This window comes from Arachis hypogaea, chromosome 8, assembly GCF_003086295.3.
Source record: "Arachis hypogaea cultivar Tifrunner chromosome 8, arahy.Tifrunner.gnm2.J5K5, whole genome shotgun sequence".
Taxonomy (NCBI): domain Eukaryota; kingdom Viridiplantae; phylum Streptophyta; class Magnoliopsida; order Fabales; family Fabaceae; genus Arachis; species Arachis hypogaea.
Window position 1 is genome coordinate 39,122,115 of NC_092043.1, and position 19,377 is coordinate 39,141,491.

General features: G+C 32.2%; 2 protein-coding genes across 5 annotated transcripts; both read right to left on the reverse strand.

The window, feature by feature from the left end:
* Positions 1 to 2,928: 2,928 nt before the first annotated feature.
* On the reverse strand, positions 2,929 to 7,188 carry LOC112707381 (uncharacterized). 4 transcript variants are annotated; one of them, XM_025759089.3, is made up of 8 exons: positions 6,731 to 7,188; positions 6,589 to 6,624; positions 4,531 to 4,611; positions 4,349 to 4,416; positions 4,156 to 4,269; positions 3,902 to 4,064; positions 3,202 to 3,351; positions 2,929 to 3,113 (listed from the first exon to the last, which is right to left on the reverse strand). In XM_025759089.3, exons 3-8 carry the CDS (start codon positions 4,603 to 4,605, stop codon positions 3,087 to 3,089), a joined length of 597 nt encoding a protein of 198 aa, XP_025614874.1. In that variant the 5' UTR covers positions 4,606 to 4,611; positions 6,589 to 6,624; positions 6,731 to 7,188; the 3' UTR covers positions 2,929 to 3,086. The 4 variants fall into 4 exon arrangements, with proteins under 4 accessions (XP_025614874.1, XP_025614877.1, XP_072057376.1 ...); XM_025759092.3 differs by having other exon boundaries at positions 4,557 to 4,611; positions 6,731 to 7,046; XM_072201275.1 differs by having other exon boundaries at positions 6,270 to 6,624; positions 6,731 to 7,046.
* Positions 7,189 to 11,707: 4,519 nt separating this feature from the next.
* Positions 11,708 to 18,915, reverse strand: LOC112707382 (nuclear pore complex protein NUP93A). The gene is made up of 15 exons (XM_025759095.3): positions 18,646 to 18,915; positions 18,170 to 18,261; positions 17,650 to 17,716; positions 17,496 to 17,555; positions 17,123 to 17,212; positions 16,102 to 16,371; positions 15,752 to 15,847; positions 15,484 to 15,615; positions 14,971 to 15,024; positions 14,794 to 14,877; positions 14,572 to 14,658; positions 13,595 to 14,488; positions 13,174 to 13,355; positions 12,356 to 12,647; positions 11,708 to 12,112 (listed from the first exon to the last, which is right to left on the reverse strand). Exons 1-15 carry the CDS (start codon positions 18,742 to 18,744, stop codon positions 12,035 to 12,037), a joined length of 2,577 nt encoding a protein of 858 aa, XP_025614880.1. The 5' UTR covers positions 18,745 to 18,915; the 3' UTR covers positions 11,708 to 12,034.
* Between the last annotated feature and the right edge of the window lie 462 nt (positions 18,916 to 19,377).

A 19,377-nucleotide genomic window follows, 5' to 3' on the forward strand; every position in this document is an offset into this window, starting at 1 on the left:
GCCAATTCGGATTCATAACTTGTATTCTAATTAAATATATAATTAGACAAGGATTTGGTTTAATTGTTTCAAAAGATGTTAAAATTCTAGAATTTTATTAAAGTTGTTGAAGTATGTTAATATTATACTAGTAATTATTTTAATTGTACTGCAATTATAATCCTGATGTGGTACTTTTTTGCTGTAAATTTTTTAGAAGGTTTTAGTTTGCTGTAAGTAATAATTTGCTGTAAATTTACTGTCATTGGCATAGCAATTCTAATGTAATTCTAAAGATAATTCTACTATCATTGAACTCTAATTTTGATAATAATTCTATTGCTATGTTTTACTTTATTTTTTATTGTACATAAATATTATCCAGCAGCAATGACTTCCATACATTGCCAATAAACTAAACAAGAAACTGAATAATTTGTGGTGTTCATGAAAAAATTTGTCAGTTATCATTTCCCCACATAATTTTATTCATGAGGTAATTCGGAACATTGTTGAATTGTATTCATTTATGGATTTAAAATCATGTAGACTTAAGTGCACCCACTTATATCGGGCTTGAGGAAGTATCACTGTCTTTTGATGATTATACATTTTTTCAAGGTTTTTTTAAAAATCTGCAAGATCTTTTAGTGTGAGATATTCATTTTTCAAATCCTTCGTCAAGATGACAACGAAGGAAGATCATGGCTTTGGTTTTATCCTTTTCGGATACATTATTTTCAGCCTTAATAATATCTCCAAAATCCATTGAATCAAGATGGATTTCAACATATAGTATCCATGATAAGTAGTTATTTCCAGATATATCATGAACATTAAATTCGAGATAAGAGAGTTTTGACATAATGAAAATTTATTACTCGAGTCTTTCTAAATATTGATCAGAGTCTCGTGCTGATAACGTGTTGTAAAATAAATAAATAAGGAAGAGAAATAAATATAAAATAAAGATGTGTAAATAGTAGACTTTAATATTAATATTTACCAATATAATTAACACAATATAATAGAGATAATTTATATATTTATTTAATATGTGTATTAATATAAAGAAAAAAAGAGAAATATATAAAAAAAGAAGGATTATTGTTATTACTGTATTTCTAATGTCTTAGTTTATATCCCTATTTATACATGTGCAAGGTTTACAAATATTAAAATCTTACACCGTTTGTTCTTTAATATTTCTCCTACTCAAAAATACTTGATAGAAGGAATAAACCATAGAATGGACATGCATATTGTAACAATTTCAACCATCTTTCATGCTATCCCGTTCAATAACAACAAAATTTAAACCATCATAAATTCATAACAATAAAATGATATACATTTTATAAGATATATAAATTAATTTAAATTTAATAATTATAAAATTAAAATATTTATATATAAATTGAACTTTAAATAAAATTACAAAAATATTTAATTCAAATTTGTTTATTTGATTTTATATTATTATTTTCATTTTTAATTTTCTAAGTAGTCACTTTTGCTTTTTTTTAAAATTATATTTAAATACTATAGTACAAATATTAAACTATATTTGAATATAATATTTCAATAGTTGAAATTAATATTTAATTTTTTAATTTTATTTTTTATAACTCACAATAATATTATATATTTTTAATAATATTACAATTAAATGATATTAAAAAGTATAAATTATTAAAAAAAATAATATATAAATAATATAACTAATGAATATAATTAGACTAAAAATAAAAAATATATATAAAAGAGATATGATATATAGTTGAAATTAAACATTCATTTTTCTATTTTAGTTTTCATGACTCATAATAATACTTTTTATTTTCAACAATATTACAACTAATATTTTAAAAATATAAATTGTTGAAAGAAAAAAAAATGATATATGAATGATATAACTAATGCATACAATTAGACTAAAAGTAAAAAAAACTAAAATAGTTGTAGAAGTCTAGTGTTTTAAAAATTTATCACCTAATAAGTTAATACACATATTTAGCAAATTAGAAAAAGAATTGTACTCATCAACCAAATTCTTTAAATACTTGTGCAAAACATTAGTAAAAATGGAGAAAAAAAAAAGAATAAGCACGACATTATATAAAAAGAGGAAATAAAAAAGAAGTGTGAAGTAAATATAAAAAAAGTGAGTATGAAAGAAGAATATATTTTAATATTCAATTTATACTTATTAAAGAAAAATAACATTAACATTGAAACTAAATAGTATCAAATATAAAAATAAAAAATAAGAGAATATAAAAAATATAGAGTAACCTAAAAAAATAAATGTCATAAAAATAAGAAGAAAAATGAAAAAAAATCCTGAATTATAATCCTATATAATAAACATAAGAATGAGTGAGTATAAAAGAAGAGAATAAATTATGTTTATACCTATTAAAGAGAAATAATATTAACATTAAAGACATATAATATCCTATATAAAAATAAAAAATAAGAGAATATAAAAATTATAGAATAACCTAAAAAAAATAAATGTCATGAGTGAAAAAGAAAATAAAAAAAATCTTAAGCTATAATAATAAAACACATGAGTAGTAGAAATAAAAGATTTTAAAGTAATTCAATTAAAAATAAAAAGATTAAAAAGTAATTCAATTAGATATGTAATAAGCAAATTATGCCAATTAGCTACTTATGCCAACATAGCATAATAATAGAAAGTTAGAAAACTAAAAATGCATTAAAAAAATTACTTTTAACTCTGTTTTAATATATTATAAATAAATAGATAGATTTTAGGAGTAAATTACAATATCTGAGCTTGCATTCAACCAAATAAGTGAAATAACTTCCAAGTTCAACTTAGACAAAGGTTATATTTGCTTGATTACTGTGAAAATGTTTGGAATGAAAGAAAATCTGAACACAAGGCCAATGCAAATGCAAGTAATCCACACAGCCAGAGAATAGAATATTAGCATATTGATGTTACATTATATATGTGCACATAATAGAAGTCATTGAACAAACAAGCCAAACATCAAAATAGTCAGTTTTTCAAGCAACATTGGTGAAATTATTGATAAACATTTGAAAAGGCTTTAAACCAATTTTCTCATCTATCAACCTGTGAGTTCCTCCATTAAGCCCTGTAGAAATGACAATAAAGAAAAATCAGTATGCATTTTGGAATTTGCCTTTTATTACTATCACTTTTAGGCTAGATGGCAACTTAACCCGTGAAATGAATTGTTCGGCATCAGTTCGCTTCAGAAAGTGGATCGAATGACGAGCAAAATTGGCAGTCTTATCGCTAAGCACAATGCCATCTCCAATGTCATCAAGGACCCTTACTTTGATGTAAGGATCTTTTGGCGGCACCATATCCTATCAAATGCAATTTCATCAATGACAATAAAGTAACTAGCGAGTTCAATCTGCACTCAACTAATCGCAAGACTACAAACAAATGATCAAAGACTTCAAATAACCCACTTTTGTAATTTTCTATGGAAAAAATTGATATGAATTCAGTCTGTTCATAGCAACATAACTTTTCAAGGTGCATCAAAGCAGGTATATACATGCCTATCCCTACTATTGTTAGAATATCCAGATTCACGAAGTGTTTCCCGCATGGATGTTTAGCATTGCATAGATGCATCAAAGTGAATCAAACTATCTAGATGATTAATATATACATTCCATACAATTGCTTGAAACCAGTAATAATGCAAGTATATAAGTCCAAGGCTTCCCTAACTTCTTTATAATTATAAAATTCTTAGTTATTATACGACAGACAAGTTATCAGTAGAATATCTTCAAAACACTCCATTATGCACATGTATAACTGAAATTTTGTGAATGGTTGTTTACAAACTTATGCAATTATGCACATATGCTCATGTACAAGAGTCTAGAGAAGGGAGTTTACCACTGTCAGGTCTAACTCCATTTTTGACATGTATTTTTTCAATTCTCCAGAATACTTGTTGAAATACTCTTCCTCTGTGTGAGAAAGCTTCTCCTCAATCTCTTTAGGAAGCACACTGCCAATCTTCCACAACAAGCTTCTTATAATCTCAGCTCGGTTATTTCTGCATTGAGACAATTTCCAAGATCTCAGTACAAATCATAATAACAGTAATACATTTGCCATAAAGAGCAAGTTGTAGCAACGATACTTACACATAGGCCATTAGGCATCGCTTATTGCGGACTAAAGAGAGATGGTGGATAAGGGCACCATAGTGGTCAGAATTTCTAGCTGTTTGGACATCCAAACCTTCTTCCTGCATTTTTCTGCTTAAGCAACACAAATCAAAACACATACACACAAACACATTCAAAGAAACACTATGAGATTAGGTATCGTGTATACCTTATCAAAGATTGAAGCTCAAGGTGATGCTGGCTGCATTCTGCAACTACTTGTTCAAAGAGGTCACTCTACAACATCATTGGAAAAAAGTTATCAAGCTAAACTGCTAAATGCTTAAATCAAACTTTCTCAAAAAGAGAAGTTACTAGTAACTACTAATCACAAAAATTTGCATGCATTACATTGTACTGTGTGAGCTGGCCTTTACCTACGCTTGCAAATTCTTTCACAAGCTCGCAAGCTTTTCTGCCGTACATGTTCAACTGAAATTGAGGAATTAGGGAAAAATTCAAGGAAACAACAAACCAACTAAAATCAAATCTATACTGGGCCTAAACAGAAAAATGAAGATTATTAACAATAAGGCAGAAACATGTTACCAGAAAGTAGGGGTGATCATGGTTCAAATTGAAACTGTACTAAACCATTTTAAATGGTTTAAAAACTGAACCAAACTACTTTCTCTCATAGCAAACTGGTTTTAAACCAGTTTATAATGTAGCGCACTAGTTAAAACTAGTTCACAAAAATAAAACCACTTTTAATTTTAAAAACCAGTTTAAACTGGTTTGCTAAAACCGGTTTTTAGCATATAAAAAATTGTTTTTTACTTTTAACGGTTTAAATATAAATAGCCGCTTTTTAACCCGGAGGTCGGCTGACGCCCCCGGCGGTTATATATTTAGTTTTTTTTTTTGGTGACTTATATATATTTGATAGTTGATACATCATACATACATTTCAATCTCATTATGCATGCAACTAAGATATTTTTTTACGCTTTCATTTCTTAATAATGTCTTCATAAATTCAATAGACATTATTGATAATGAGAATATAGACAGTTAGACACAATAAAAGATTCGGCAGGCATGTGTATTAGCCATCATGGGATACACAGTTGCACACACAGAGCTGGCAGCTCACTATGACATATAAATATAATGTTATGTTCCCTGTACGCGTCTCCTGCAATTTAATTACCTTATTACAAGTAACAAATGCCCATTATTGTCTCTTACATTTGAAACAACCACTTCTTTGTCAAATTAATATCACGGACTATTTACCTCCATCACAACTCCTTGCTATTTTTTTTTTTTTGTCTCACAACTTGGATGTGGCATTTTGCGAGCCATCTCAACTACCAATGAAAGTAACCCCCCCCCCTCTCCCCAAAAAAAAAAAAAAACAAAAAACAGCACCTTTAATAATAATGAAAAGATCAATGTGTTTTCCGAACCCAAGAACTGATTCTAAAGAATAAAAACTAAAAAGAGAACTAAAGTGCTATTTAGGTATCTATATACCAATAACTTGGCAACTATAGAAGTCAATAAAAATACATAACCAATAAACTAAAGCATTATCTACTACTAAATTCCAAGACAAATAACTAATAAACTAAAGCATTGTCCTACGTTTTGTTCAGTGACCACATTCAAAACATGATATAGCAATAACCTAAATGAACAGAGCAAGGGCAGCAGAGCTAAACAATTACAAAGATTACTCATTTACAGCTACTGGATAAGCAGATTATGTGGCCAGCTAACATTTAGTGATACCTAAACTTCTACAATCAAGAGGCCACAATGTCCACACCTATCTTTCATGCAATGAATTCACAAAGCAAAGGTCCAATTTACAGTTGAATAAGCATTGGTAGTATAACATCCGTGTCATCAAAAAGCAATTTCTTTTATCTCAGGGAACAGATAAAGCTTTCCTTAAAAGAACCAAAAAAGAAAATTCAGTGGCACATTGAGATCCTCAGACCAATAAAGATAGAGATGCTTGCACGACATGTCTACAAGCATAGTTGTCAATTTGTAAGTTAATGTCTACAAAATGTTCTGGCAATGTTTCAAAAATCTTACTTATATCAATGTTCTGGTAATCTTATCATCAAAACCCTTACCGGAGTTGTGGAGGGTCAATAATACGCAGCTCAACTATAACACTAAAATGGCAGAACTTCAGCTCACAGAGAAAACCAAGCTTCCAAAAGCTACAAATTCCCCTCTTTTTACCTCAAACGAAAACCATCCCAGCCTACTCTTTAAGTTTCACAACTTAATTTCATACCCCAACTTGGAAAACCCCATCATTTTCTGCCAAAGAAAACGATAAACGAGCCATGCCATCCTAAACATGCTTTCACAGAAATTAATTTGCAGGAAAAAAAATCAAAATGAAAATGTAAGAAGTTCTGAAACAAAAAGAGCTGTTAGTGTTACCTTTTTCTTATTGCTGACAGAGAAAGAAACATGAATCTGAGGGGTGAAGAATGAAGATGGAAGAAAAAGAGAGAGGAAAATTGGAGTGAGATTTTGCCATTTTGGGTTCTGAGCAGCAAATAGTGGATTGAGAATGACATACCAGAGAAGAAGAAAGTGATAAATGATGTGCTCGATGGCGACGGCGACGACGACAGTGGTGAGTGGGAGGACAGAGGAGTGTGTGTTAGGGTTTCGCCATTTTTTCTAACACCCGTACCAGAAAGTAATTGCTTGTGATCAAAGGACTAATGAGCGCATATAATCAAATCGAAAATAAAAAAATTATTACAATATGATAAACAGGGCCAAAGAAATTCAGCTTAATAAACTCACAACGCACAAAACTAATTGCTCGTGATTTCAAAGCAGAGCAGAGAGGTATTGACACAGAGATAGGAGCGTGAATACACAACGACGACGTTTCTTTCTTATTCTACCAGTATAAGAATAAGAATAATAATTTCCCGCTAAGTTTAAGTCAAATTTCGCGGGTAAATAGTTTTTGCACCCATTGGAAGCTGTTTCAAATTTCGTTTTCCAACTCTGTCAAATCATTTTGATAAAAAAATATGTGGATGGGGAAGTATATTTAATTCGTGAGCTTAATTGAAATAGTATGGTTTTTTAATCTTTTTTAACTAAAATTTTTTTATCTTTAATATGACTTAATCACAATTTTTTTATGAAAAAAAAAATATGGAAGTCACTTTGATATATTTTATAGACTAAAATCTTAAAATTATTTATATTTGAGTATGATATTCATTAAATCTTAAAACTCAAATAAAATAGTATTTTTAATTTTATTCTCATTAGTTTTCAAATAAAAAATAATCATAACTTATTCAATTTAGTATTTATAACAATAAATGAGATCACCATTATATAAATCATTTAATATGAAATTGAATAATTTATGATTATAATTAATATATTGTATTGCCTATAAACAAATTAAAAAAAATAATAATAATTTTTCAATAATCTTCTATTTGAACTATACATATATTTTTTTTGAGGTAATCACATTTTATAAACTTTATCTGAATGTTATTTCCCTTATTACTTTAACAATATGGTCCGTCGCATATATTAATTATGGAGTTACCATAGTTTTTATCACATTATTATCGGGACAAAATCACGATGATCACCATATTAATATATTCAACGACATAAATCAAATTTAGATGAAAAAAATTCAGAAATTATATAAAAAAATGATCTCATACATGTCTATTTTTAACTTGTCCAACTTTAATAAACTTTATGAGACCTTATAAACATTTTAGTGTGTTAAAAAACCATCCAAAATATTCTCAAACCTAAAAACTATACAAACCGCTAAATCTAACTTCTTAAAATTTACGGTGACCGTTGGCTTGTGAAGGCTCCAGATCGAACGCTGAAGGTTCTTGGCTCTGTTTCTTTCAAGCATCTAAGTTTTCTAGTCGCAAGAATCGATGGCAACCGGTCCTACCACTCCTCTGTCTCAGATCGATTTACAAACCCTAACAAGCCTGTTCAGTCAGTTCAATCAGATGCAACAAAATTCTAATCGTGCTAATTTAAGTCCAATTTTGGATCCAAAAAGCCACTACTACTTGCATCCAGGAGAGAGTCCAGGTACTCCCCTAATTGCATCGATTCTCAACTTGAATAACTATCACACCTGGGAGACATCAATGTCCAGAGCTTTAAGAGGTAAAAACAAGATAAAATTTGTTGATGGATCACTGCCTAAGCCACCTAGTGATGATCCGCTGTTTGAAGCCTGGGAGAGATGTAATATGTATGTGGTATCATGACTGAATCTTTCTTTGAGCCCAGCTATAGCACAGAGTGTAGTATGGATCAATGTCGCAGCAAATTTACGGAAAGATTTAAAACATCGTTATTCCCAGGGAGACATTTTTCGCATTACTGAATTGGAAGAGGAAATGTTCGCTGCAAAACAAGGGGATCTGAGTATCACTGATTACTTCACCAAGATGAAGGGAATTTGGGAGGAATTGGATAACTTCAAACCGGTTCCATGATGTGAGAGTTGTCATGAAACATGTAAGTGCGGATTGGAAATAATGAGAGGCTATAGGCAAGATACTCGGATGGTACGATTCCTGAGAGGTTTAAATGATCAATTCACCGCTGTTAGGTCATAGCTACTGCTTATGACGCCACTACCAACCGTTGATAATCATAAAATTAGTACTACGAAACCCACTGTATCTAATAGGGAGTTACAACCTCACGTACCTAGGGAAGCCCCACCCATTGAGGTTAGAAGATCATCTAGGATTAGAAATCCTCCTTCATATTTGAAAGACTTCCAATGCCTAACTGCATCCTCATCTAACTCTTGCCTCCAATCATGTTTTAATCTCCAATCCTATTTCCCAAATGTTGTCTCATGAGTCAGCATCCATTTTAAAGAACCTAAGACTTTTGAGGAGGCCATTGTTGATCCGAATTGGACAAAGGCCATTAATGATGAGCTGGCTGCTTTGGAGAGAAATCACACTTGGACACTCAACTTGCTGCCTCCTTGGTTTTCATCCGGTTATGTACAGTCTCGCCATGATTATAGCCTCTTCACCAAAGCATCTTCTACTGGTTTTACTGCTATTTGCTATTTTGGATTACGTGGATGATCTTATATTAGTTGGGAGCCTGGGACTGATCTGCCTGAAATCCCCTCTCACCGCACCATGATGAAAGAGCCGTGAGAATGGTTAATCAACTCTCATCATCTCTGTTGTATGGGTTTGAACGCTGAGAAGAAGAAGAATGAAAGATAAAAAAGGTGAAGAAGATGGATGAGAAAAATAAAGGGAGGAGAGAGAGGGCGCTTAATTTACAATCTTATACCAAGAGCCACTTTGGAAGTAGCAAAAGCTCATAATCTATATGTTTGGTATTATTTTTAAAAAAAAATTTAATTTTTTGAAAAATTAATTTGTAGCTTTTTGAAAAAGTAAAAATATATGATTTCTTGCTTCTCCAGAAATCATTCTACCACTTACTTAAAAAAAATTAATTTTAAAACAAAAAAATTTACTTTTTTTTTTGACTCTGAAAAATAATGACCCTTCATCACCATTTTCACACAAGGTCTGCTAGAAGCATTGGCCTTCCACCATCATTCTCATGCAATATTCCAAGTCTTATCATTTTTACGTAATGAAACATCTGATGGAAGTATTGATCCTCCACCACATTTTCAGACAATATTACATCTGAACAACTTACTGCATATATTCCTTATAAATAATTTTTTATTATTTTATCACCATTTTTTATTATTAAATTTGTAGTCAAGTGTAGTATGAAATTTCAGTTTTAATTTATTTTTTCATATGTAATTTTATAGCTTAATATTATTTTCATAGTTAATTATAACAAGTTCTTGACCTCAATAAAGGAGAAGAGAGTTCTAATAAGAGTAAAAATAAAAAATAAAAAACAGCAATAAAATATATATTGACACACATTTTATATTTATTTTTTATTTTCACCTACCATATCATACACAATATTAGTGATTAGGTTATGTAAAATTAACATTCAATATTGGAAAGTATTTGTTATCATCGTTATTTTAATATTCATTCTCTTTTGTAAAAAAATTTATCTTTTGAGTTATTTATCCAAACGCTACAACTTTAAAATAAGTACTTTTATAATTAAAAATCCAAATACAAAATAACTTATTTATAAGCTACTATTAATAAAAATCAAGTTTTTTTTTCAAAAGAACTTATTTAAGTTATTTAGCAGGCCTAAATACATATATATACTAGTTACCTATTCTACAGATATATACTAGTTACCTATTCTACAGGTAATAAGTGGCTAACTAACTTGACTAATTACAGTCAGTCACATACACAACTAATCAATACAATTAATCCTAACTACCTTTTATCTTCTATCTAACTAATTGTAGCTAACTTAACAGTTTCTCAGTTATGTAATACTGACACATAGCATAGTTGAAAAACTTTATATAACCATCGAATTAGTTTTACATGATTTTGCATTTCACATGCAAAGCAAATTCGTTTTATTGCTAAGCTTTTTCTCTTTGCTACTCAATTTAACATTATGCTTATGATAAGCTATACAATATAAACCAAAACCCAAACAGTGAACAGAGCTTGTGAGGCTAGCTGTTGCGGTTACAAGTAGAGGACTAGGGGTATTAGTGAACTGGCGCTTGGTGCTTGTTGTTGGGAAATTATTTAATTTCTTAATTTGTTTGTAAGTAATATATATATTAATTATAATCATAAATTAAGTTATTTTAAATTAACTGAATTATATAACAGTAATTTTATTTATTGTTATAAATACTAAATTGAATAAGTTATAATTACTTTTAATTTAGAATTAAATGAGGATAAAATTAGATATTATTTTTATTTGGATTTTAAATACTATTTTATTTGGGTTTTAAGGTTTAATGAGTGTCATGTTAAAATATAAATAGTGATTTCAAGGTTTTAGTCTCCAAAATATCAAAGCCGCCTCTATAACTCTTTTTCTCACCAGAAGAATTGCAATTTAGTCCTATTAGAAATAAAGAAAGCTTTGATTGAGGAAGATCAAAGAACTAAACTCTTCTAACCATGCTCATGAATTCAAGTATGTTTTCAGATTCAAATATTTCTTTCTTAATGATTTAACATAGATGGTTTGGGGTTAAGGAACTCTAAAAAAATTCCATTGTGGCTAAGGCAGGGTTTAGCAGCAGCACTTCACTGAAGAAGAAAAACGAGATGTGGTGTGTGGTGTGGCAGGCCCTAAATCTAATTTCCAATTTCTAGTTCAACCAGGTTGATCCAGATTCCAGAGGATCCAAACCTTGGTCTTAACCCCATTGGGTGATTTAGACAGATAAACTTTTTGAGTAAACTCTCTTATATTGTCACTACGTAAAAATTAAACTCATTTTAAATAGTATTAATTTACTTCGTTAAATTCATATCAAACTTATTGATTTTTATTTACTAAATATGTAAAATATTACCGCATGTGAGCAGTCAAGATAAGCTTGGAGAAAAGCATTCTTTCAAAGTTTCTTATCACCTTCAAAATCTGGGATAATATTGATCTCGATGCGTCATATTTGACGTTATTTGTCATACAGTATATCATAGCACAAGAAATAGTGCGTGACAAAGCATTAAAGTAAATATTCTTTGTTAACCATACATGCGTAAACATGTCCTCAGTACCTCAGCTTAAAAAATGGGTGCGGAAATTCATAACCAGCGTATATCACTTACATTTTCTAGTTCCTAGAAATACATACTCCTATAGGCTATAGGCAACTCTTTACAGGGGTTACAGTTACACTTCAACAGAAACCTTCGCCCAAACAGATTCCGTTGTATATTTTACTTCACAACCTTTGGGCAACTCTTTCATATAAATCGCGGGGCCAATTCCTCTTCATATTATTTGCAATGAAACTCGCAATCTGCAAAAAAGCATATTCATGTTTAGCCTAAATCCAAGAGCAGATGCCGAAAAAAGATATTAAAATTAACATTCCCATATTCCCACTGAGAGGCACCACTGGAAGAGAGGGAAAAAAAGAGAGAGACCCCCGCATCCCGCATTAACGGAAAAAACAAATTCTGAAAAATAAGGGTACCTCAACAAGGGCTACTAAAACAATGATGAAAACCCAAGGAAAAAGGGGGGATTCACAAGAAAATACCTTCGCCCTTAAGGCACGGAGTGATCCATCGGAGTCCGTCACATTGTCCAGACAAGTGAGAGCAACCTTCAAAAGATCCGGGATACAAACTTGGACATGAGGAGATAAGTTTTCGAACACATCGACAGCAATATCAGGGCCTCGAGGATCTAGAGGAAGAAATGGAAGTTTAGCAATCTCCCTTAACGCCTCAACATGATGCCCCACTCTGGCCAATTTGTGAATTGACAATATAGACTCAAGTTGTCTCAACACAGTTTGCTGCTCAAAAACATGGTCTCTCTCCTGAAGACTGCAAAAAAATCCAATCAATCACTTTATAAAGGATGGAACTTTAAACCCTAAACTAGTCACATTGAATGAACAGCAGATTAAGTTTTCATACTTGAATGCAATTGATCATACCACCTCCATTTGAAGATTCATAAACCAAATTACAGGGCTCTCAAGTGAACTATAGTTATGAAACTAAAAATTTCTAATTATTCTGATAGCTAACAAGGAATAGAAATGCACTCTTGGAATTTCCAAGTTACTTAAGAATCCCACACAATTAAGGCCTCATAGTTTAGTAATATGACCATGCACCATGGCATTCTTGAAGGAAATTTCGTGACTCAAAAATATTTGTAAAAGAAAAAACCAGAATAAGCCATGAAATCTCATAGAATTTTATAGTTGACACAGGTCTTGCCTTTGGGACAGCAAAAAGGGGGAAGAAAAGAGGGAAGAGGAGGGGGGGTTGATTAATTCCAAAGATAAAAGATAAAAACGATATCCAGGGCAAAATCAGCAAGGAATATGATTTTCAATATAACCTGACATCCGGATGATAATGGTATGTCTCCAAAATCTCATTGCCAGAATGGATAAGCCCGGCAGTCTGGCTCTCGCCATCTAACCTTCCACGGAAAAGGGCACAAATAGCTTCAGACAGGCACTTATTAATGGTGTCCAATGCCATTGAGAAAGACCCCACTCTCTTCTGAATTTCTATAGACTGTGCCAAGGGGAAGAAAATCCAGAATTAGCATAAGCAAATGAATAGGAAGATGAAAACCCAGTAATCCACAAAGAAGGAGAAAAGAAGTAATGGAAGGAAAAAGAAGGGTGAGGACTAAAATCAGAGTGAGAAGCTTCTGACTTGGACCACCTTAATGCTTATCAGTCAGGTCATGTTATAATTCAGTAAGAACAGATTAGCTCGTGAAACAGTAACATGATAAAGAATGACATTACCTTGTTATACATCCCAGCCTCCTGACACTGGCAAGCAGCTTCAATTAAGAACTGTTGCCTTGCTTTTGGATCTGTCACAAAACGAGCCAATTGACCTTCTTCTCCAGCACCCCTTGGACCGAGTAAAAGGAATATTCCTCCATCCCTTAACAATATTTCAGTTAGAAGCTGCTTCAACATCAAACTTCTCTGCCTTTGCTGATCAACATTACCTCTACCAGTCCATGAAAGCTGCCCACCGCCCACTGCAGCAGCAGCTTGTGCATAATATTCTAATGCCATTTGGAGATCATCAAGACGCAAATACATAGATCCATACTGCCTGATAATGGTAGACACTTCTGCATAAGCATCCATCACTCCTAATTTTTGCCTAGCACCTTCAGAGAGGATACCATGATCAGCTAGCACAATTGATAGGTGAGCAGCATCAACATTATATCCTTCATCTCCAGTTTCCTTAGACATGTATAGCACAGCTGGAAGCAATTGAATGCTTAAAAGCAAAATATAGGGATAAACCATAGGATCTTTTCCATTTTTAGTATAGTATGATGGCTCAAATTTATTCAGGTAAGTTTGTAAATCATCCAAACTGTATGGAACCAGGCCATCTCTTAGAACAATAGATGAAGGTCCACTAGGGCAGTCCCGCACAGCTGACAATTTGAACCACAAGAAATCCTCTATTGTACTGAATAGAGTTTGGTCTCTAAGCATACGATCAATATGCCTTCGGGAACCTGATATGATGGCATACAGCAGTAATTTTTTCTTGTCATATGCAGCTCGACCTACACGATCACCAGTTCTCAACATTCTTTCACATTCCTCCATTGCAGCAACTGCAATCTCTTCTGGCACCATTCCTCCCGTATTAATCCATTCTGTGAGCTGTCAAACACATTAAATCAGTCAGTAAAAAATATTACACCACAAATTAGTGAAAAAACAAACATGATGGTTATAGTATGTACCAAAGGAGCAAATTGATGTGAAGCACGGGAAGAGAGAGCAACATTTCTTGCTTCATCATAATACCCAGTTCTTAAGCAAAAATATATCTGTCAAAACAAAAAATGGAAGCTACTGAGCAATAATAATCACAAGAAACAAAATGTATTAGAAATATTAGTTTTATACCATATTAAGCATTAATCAAACATAACTAAATTGATAAGAAATGAAGTATCCTAGACCTGCTGCCATGTAGTATCAACAGGAGGCTGGCGCCGAGCATCCCCAGCATCAAAATCCAGTATTCCATAATCCCTCAACCGAATCTGCACACCAATATCTAAAATCAGGGACTTCGAAAGTTGTAAATGCATGGTACAATATTTGATATTATGCATAAGCTTCATAATTAGACAAACCCGAAGGAAGGCACGGATTCTTTGCAAATTCCCAACGCCGCCACCAAGAGCAGCCTACCATTTGAACGAAAAAGCAAGCAGAATATAAGGACCAATATGACACATGCACTCTGTCAGAAATGAACAAAGAACAAGCAGATGAAAGCAAAAAAGGAAAAAAATTGAGAGAAGCTTGTCAAAGCATTTTTCAAGTGATACCCCTCAATAGCATAGCATGCCAAGCAAACACAGACCAAATGTAGAGTAAGAGAATGTAAGACAAGAATTAATTATGCAAACTAATTGTTGGTGTAAACAATGAAATTTCACTCAAGCTCTATTTTATTATATTAATAAAGAACAAGCAGACAAAGGTAAAAGAAACTATAAAGGTTTGATAAGTTTGTGCTTAAAGCAAACCCTCAAAAGAATAGCAAGCAAAACGGGGTGAAGGGCAGAACTGAAAAACTAGATAAAATCAGCAACCAAAGGTTGAAAATTTCTCTGCAGATTAAATCATAAATAACAATTTACTTGTGCAGGATGACTTTGTATGGTATCCATGACATATTTCTCATGTCCCCATTCAAGATGGCGTCTCGCCCCAATAATCAATGCCATCCTTTTCGAAACATTCTGCACGGTTGAGTCCTCACCCAACAGCATCTGTATACATGAACAAGTTATGAAAAATAAATTAGAATTTCTACTTTGCCCCATTTGGAAGCAAGAAAGTTGAATTCAAAAGTTTTTCTTCTGTTTTCTCTGTTAACAGTGTATGACACAATTAGAAAAGTACAACCTGAACAAGGTGCCATATCTTCCGCATCGTAACTGACTTTCCACCACTGGCTTCAATGCCCAAACTTTCATATGCAGCCCTGAAAGCTGCAGCAGGCTGACAACCAAAGGGGAAAAACTCGTAACATACTTATGTTGCTAAACACACACTACAAACTCTCAGCCTACCAACACTAAAGAAAAATAATTATATGTACTGGGAAGGTAATATGTTGAATCGTATAACATTGAACAGTGAAGATTTCAAACAGCCAACTTCAGCTACTTTATTTTCAATATTCAAGATTTCAATATAATGTATAAAATCTCACGGCCTAAACTTAAATGAGATGGAGAAAATAAGGAACATACTTTAAATGGTAAACCAGATTCCCTTGCTTTATTAAGATTCTTAACAACTTCAGCATATAGAGATGCCTTTTTCTCCATAATAGGCCTGCTGCTCGGAGGAACAATATCCATGCTAGACACACCAGAAGAAACTTGTGGACCAGAAGCCATTGACACAACCTGACCTGAGTGGGTACCAACATTGCTGGCAGCAAGCATGTTTGTCCTAGGCAATGTTGAAATTCGACTTAAACTCTGAAGGAAATCACGCTTTTCCTTTTGCCAATCCTCCTGCCAAACAATGAGTTCTAACATGCAGTAAGAAGTTGAGCAACACATGACACAATAATCATTTCATCTATGACCTATCAATGTCATTAATCACTAGTCACTATATATAACAATATCAAGAACAAAGGGTAATGTCATAATCACCAATAATCCAGCATGAATATTAGGTAAAATGGTCATCCAAACTATAAATTGCAAATGTTAAAATGAGAAACCTTCACAGAGGAAAAAGAAGGATTACAAAGAAGGTTAAATCCACCATAAAGATAGACATCATCATTAACGAAAGCAAACATCTAAAACATGGCAGAAATAAATAATCCAATCAATACAATAAATCTCTTCAACTCCTTTTGCTCAAACCGGTTACATAAGCCACAATAAATCTAAGGATTGCAATTTCTTGTAAATTTTCAAGCCATTCTTTTAGGATCAAAGAAATTAAAGAAAAACAAATAATTAAATACCACACACCCATAACAATTTCTTATTTGAATCAATGACAGGGCAAAATAAAAACCGCATCAGTATGCCAAAAGAACGGTTCTCCACTACCAAGAATTCTTATCTCAGTGGATTTACAAGTATACTTACAGAAGATATATCTAGTAAGAATGGCACACACAAATCAAGAAGATTTATTCAGTAATATATACACACACACACACACACACACTCTAAATTTCGGGGAAAGTTCATAAAAATAAGTAAAAACAAAAGATTATGCTGTGAAAGAATGCATCACACTAACCTCCAAAACTTTCATCATATAGTCATTGAAACTCCTAAGATTGTCTTTCTGAGCTTCCTGGACAGCAGATACCATTGCCATTTCATGAACCTATAAAGGAAAACAACACAGTATACAATATCAAATTCCACTTGACGATGTAAGGTGTGAGGGGTTTTAAAATTTTAAGGGTTTTCAAAAAGGGAATAGAACCTCCAGATACAAACACCAAATACTTTTGCTTATAGAACAAAGGAGGCAGGAGGTGGAAACATCATTTATGCAATCATGCTACAATATTCTAAGCAATTAACTTACAATGTAAATGAAATTATGAATTAAACATGATAGTAAACGCACTATGGATTACAGAAAATTTAAAAGTAAAAATTACCTGCTGCAGATACTCCTCGACACTTGTGGCCTCCACAGGAAAAACATCCTCAAAAGTTGTCTGCAAAGAGAGAGAAAAATAACAGAGAGGAACAATGTCAGCAAATAATAGTGGTTGATTGAATTAAGCAGTAAAGCCATCTGAAGATAAGTACCTTCAATTCAAATGACTTCAGATCCCTTGCAAGTTGCTCTGCATTTATCCCCTCACGAGCAAGGAGCCTATCAACACATGGGAAATTATAATATAGCCATAAAAAGTTTCAATGCATCATCATCGACTTTATGATGATTTCCACATGGCACATGCCCTTGCAAGATGTAAAAATAAGTTATTACTACATTAAAAAAGGGCCAGAAGGAAACCAAAATAGATATAGTGATATCTTATTATGTAGCTTTTTAAGTAACCTGAACCTTTACTAACAAGAAGATGCATAATCAGATGCATTGACATGCCAGGACCTAGGCAGCAGACCCAAATTAGTTGGGAACAACTATAAACTATATATATCATTTGGAGGGAAAGTTTCCTAACAGCTCATTGCACTCCAACTAAACATAAGATACTCAAATTTATTTACATGCTGCCTAAACTCTAGTGTCTAGGTGGTTGAACAAAAAGACATAGTAATAAATAAATAATAAATAGAACCAACAATAATGAAAGCATACCTTGTTGCAGCTATCGATTGTGAAGGAGCCTCGGTCCTTAGTGTCTTGGATTTCAGCTTCTTAGATAATGCTTCTAATTGGTCTAAGTTCCTCTGAATAAAGTACGAGAGTGAAGTCAAAATCAGAGATCTAAGTTCCTCTAAACTATTACATAGTCAACATTCGATTTCCCTTTGAAGGAACAAAAATGTTCACTGATAGAAAGGAATGTTAATTCATACACGCCATCAAATTGAAGCTATCGTTGATCCACAACTAAAATGTGCAAAATTGTATCGACTCTTTCCTCATGAGTAATGAAAGTTGGTTAAAAAATCTTTTGATAAAAAAGAGAGATGATGATGATGATGATGATGATAGTAATAGTTAAACTGCTTGCAATATGTTTAACGGCAACTTGATTGAACGGCATTGAGATTGAGAAATGCGGAGAGAAATGGAAATGGAAATGGAAAAAGTGGGAAAGCAGAGAGAACCTGAAGAGGAGGGAACTGAGCGGAAGGAGCAGCTTGTTCGAGAAGCTTGGAGGAAGAATGAAGGAGATCGCTCCAGCTACTCAAGTCTTCGTTGGCCATGGCGCTCTCTAATTCCAAACAGCGAGGGAGAGGGAAAGGGAAAGAGAAAAAGGGAAAGGGTTTTAGTTATCACTCAAAGCCCTAACATTTGGAACCCAATTGTTCCCTTCGGGACTATCAAAATCCGACCCATCTTTTAAGCATTCAAACAAAGAAACCGAACCGGCCAGCAACATGATCGAGTGACTGCTTCGGTAATCTAATTGATATCAATCTTAGTTGAATTGATTTAATTAATGTAAAATAAAATTATTGAAAATTTACTATATAATTTCAAATATTAAAATTTAATAATTTTTAAGTTAATAAAATTTAAAATTTCATAATTTTACATAATAATTCATTTATAATATATCATATAAAAATTAAATCGATTCATATAATTTATCGATTAATTGTTGATTCGACTAATTTTTTGTTAAATAATTTTTTATCACAGTTAAAATTAGCTAAAAAATCGTTCGATTAAACTAATCAGTCCGATTGACTTTTAAAATTATGCGGAGAAAATAAAAAACTGAAATATTTAAAAAATAATTTGAAAAGAAATTATTTACATAATATTATATTATATAATATATTTAAAGATAAGGGCTAATGTGGATGAAAAAACATCCGCAACTAATAAAACTG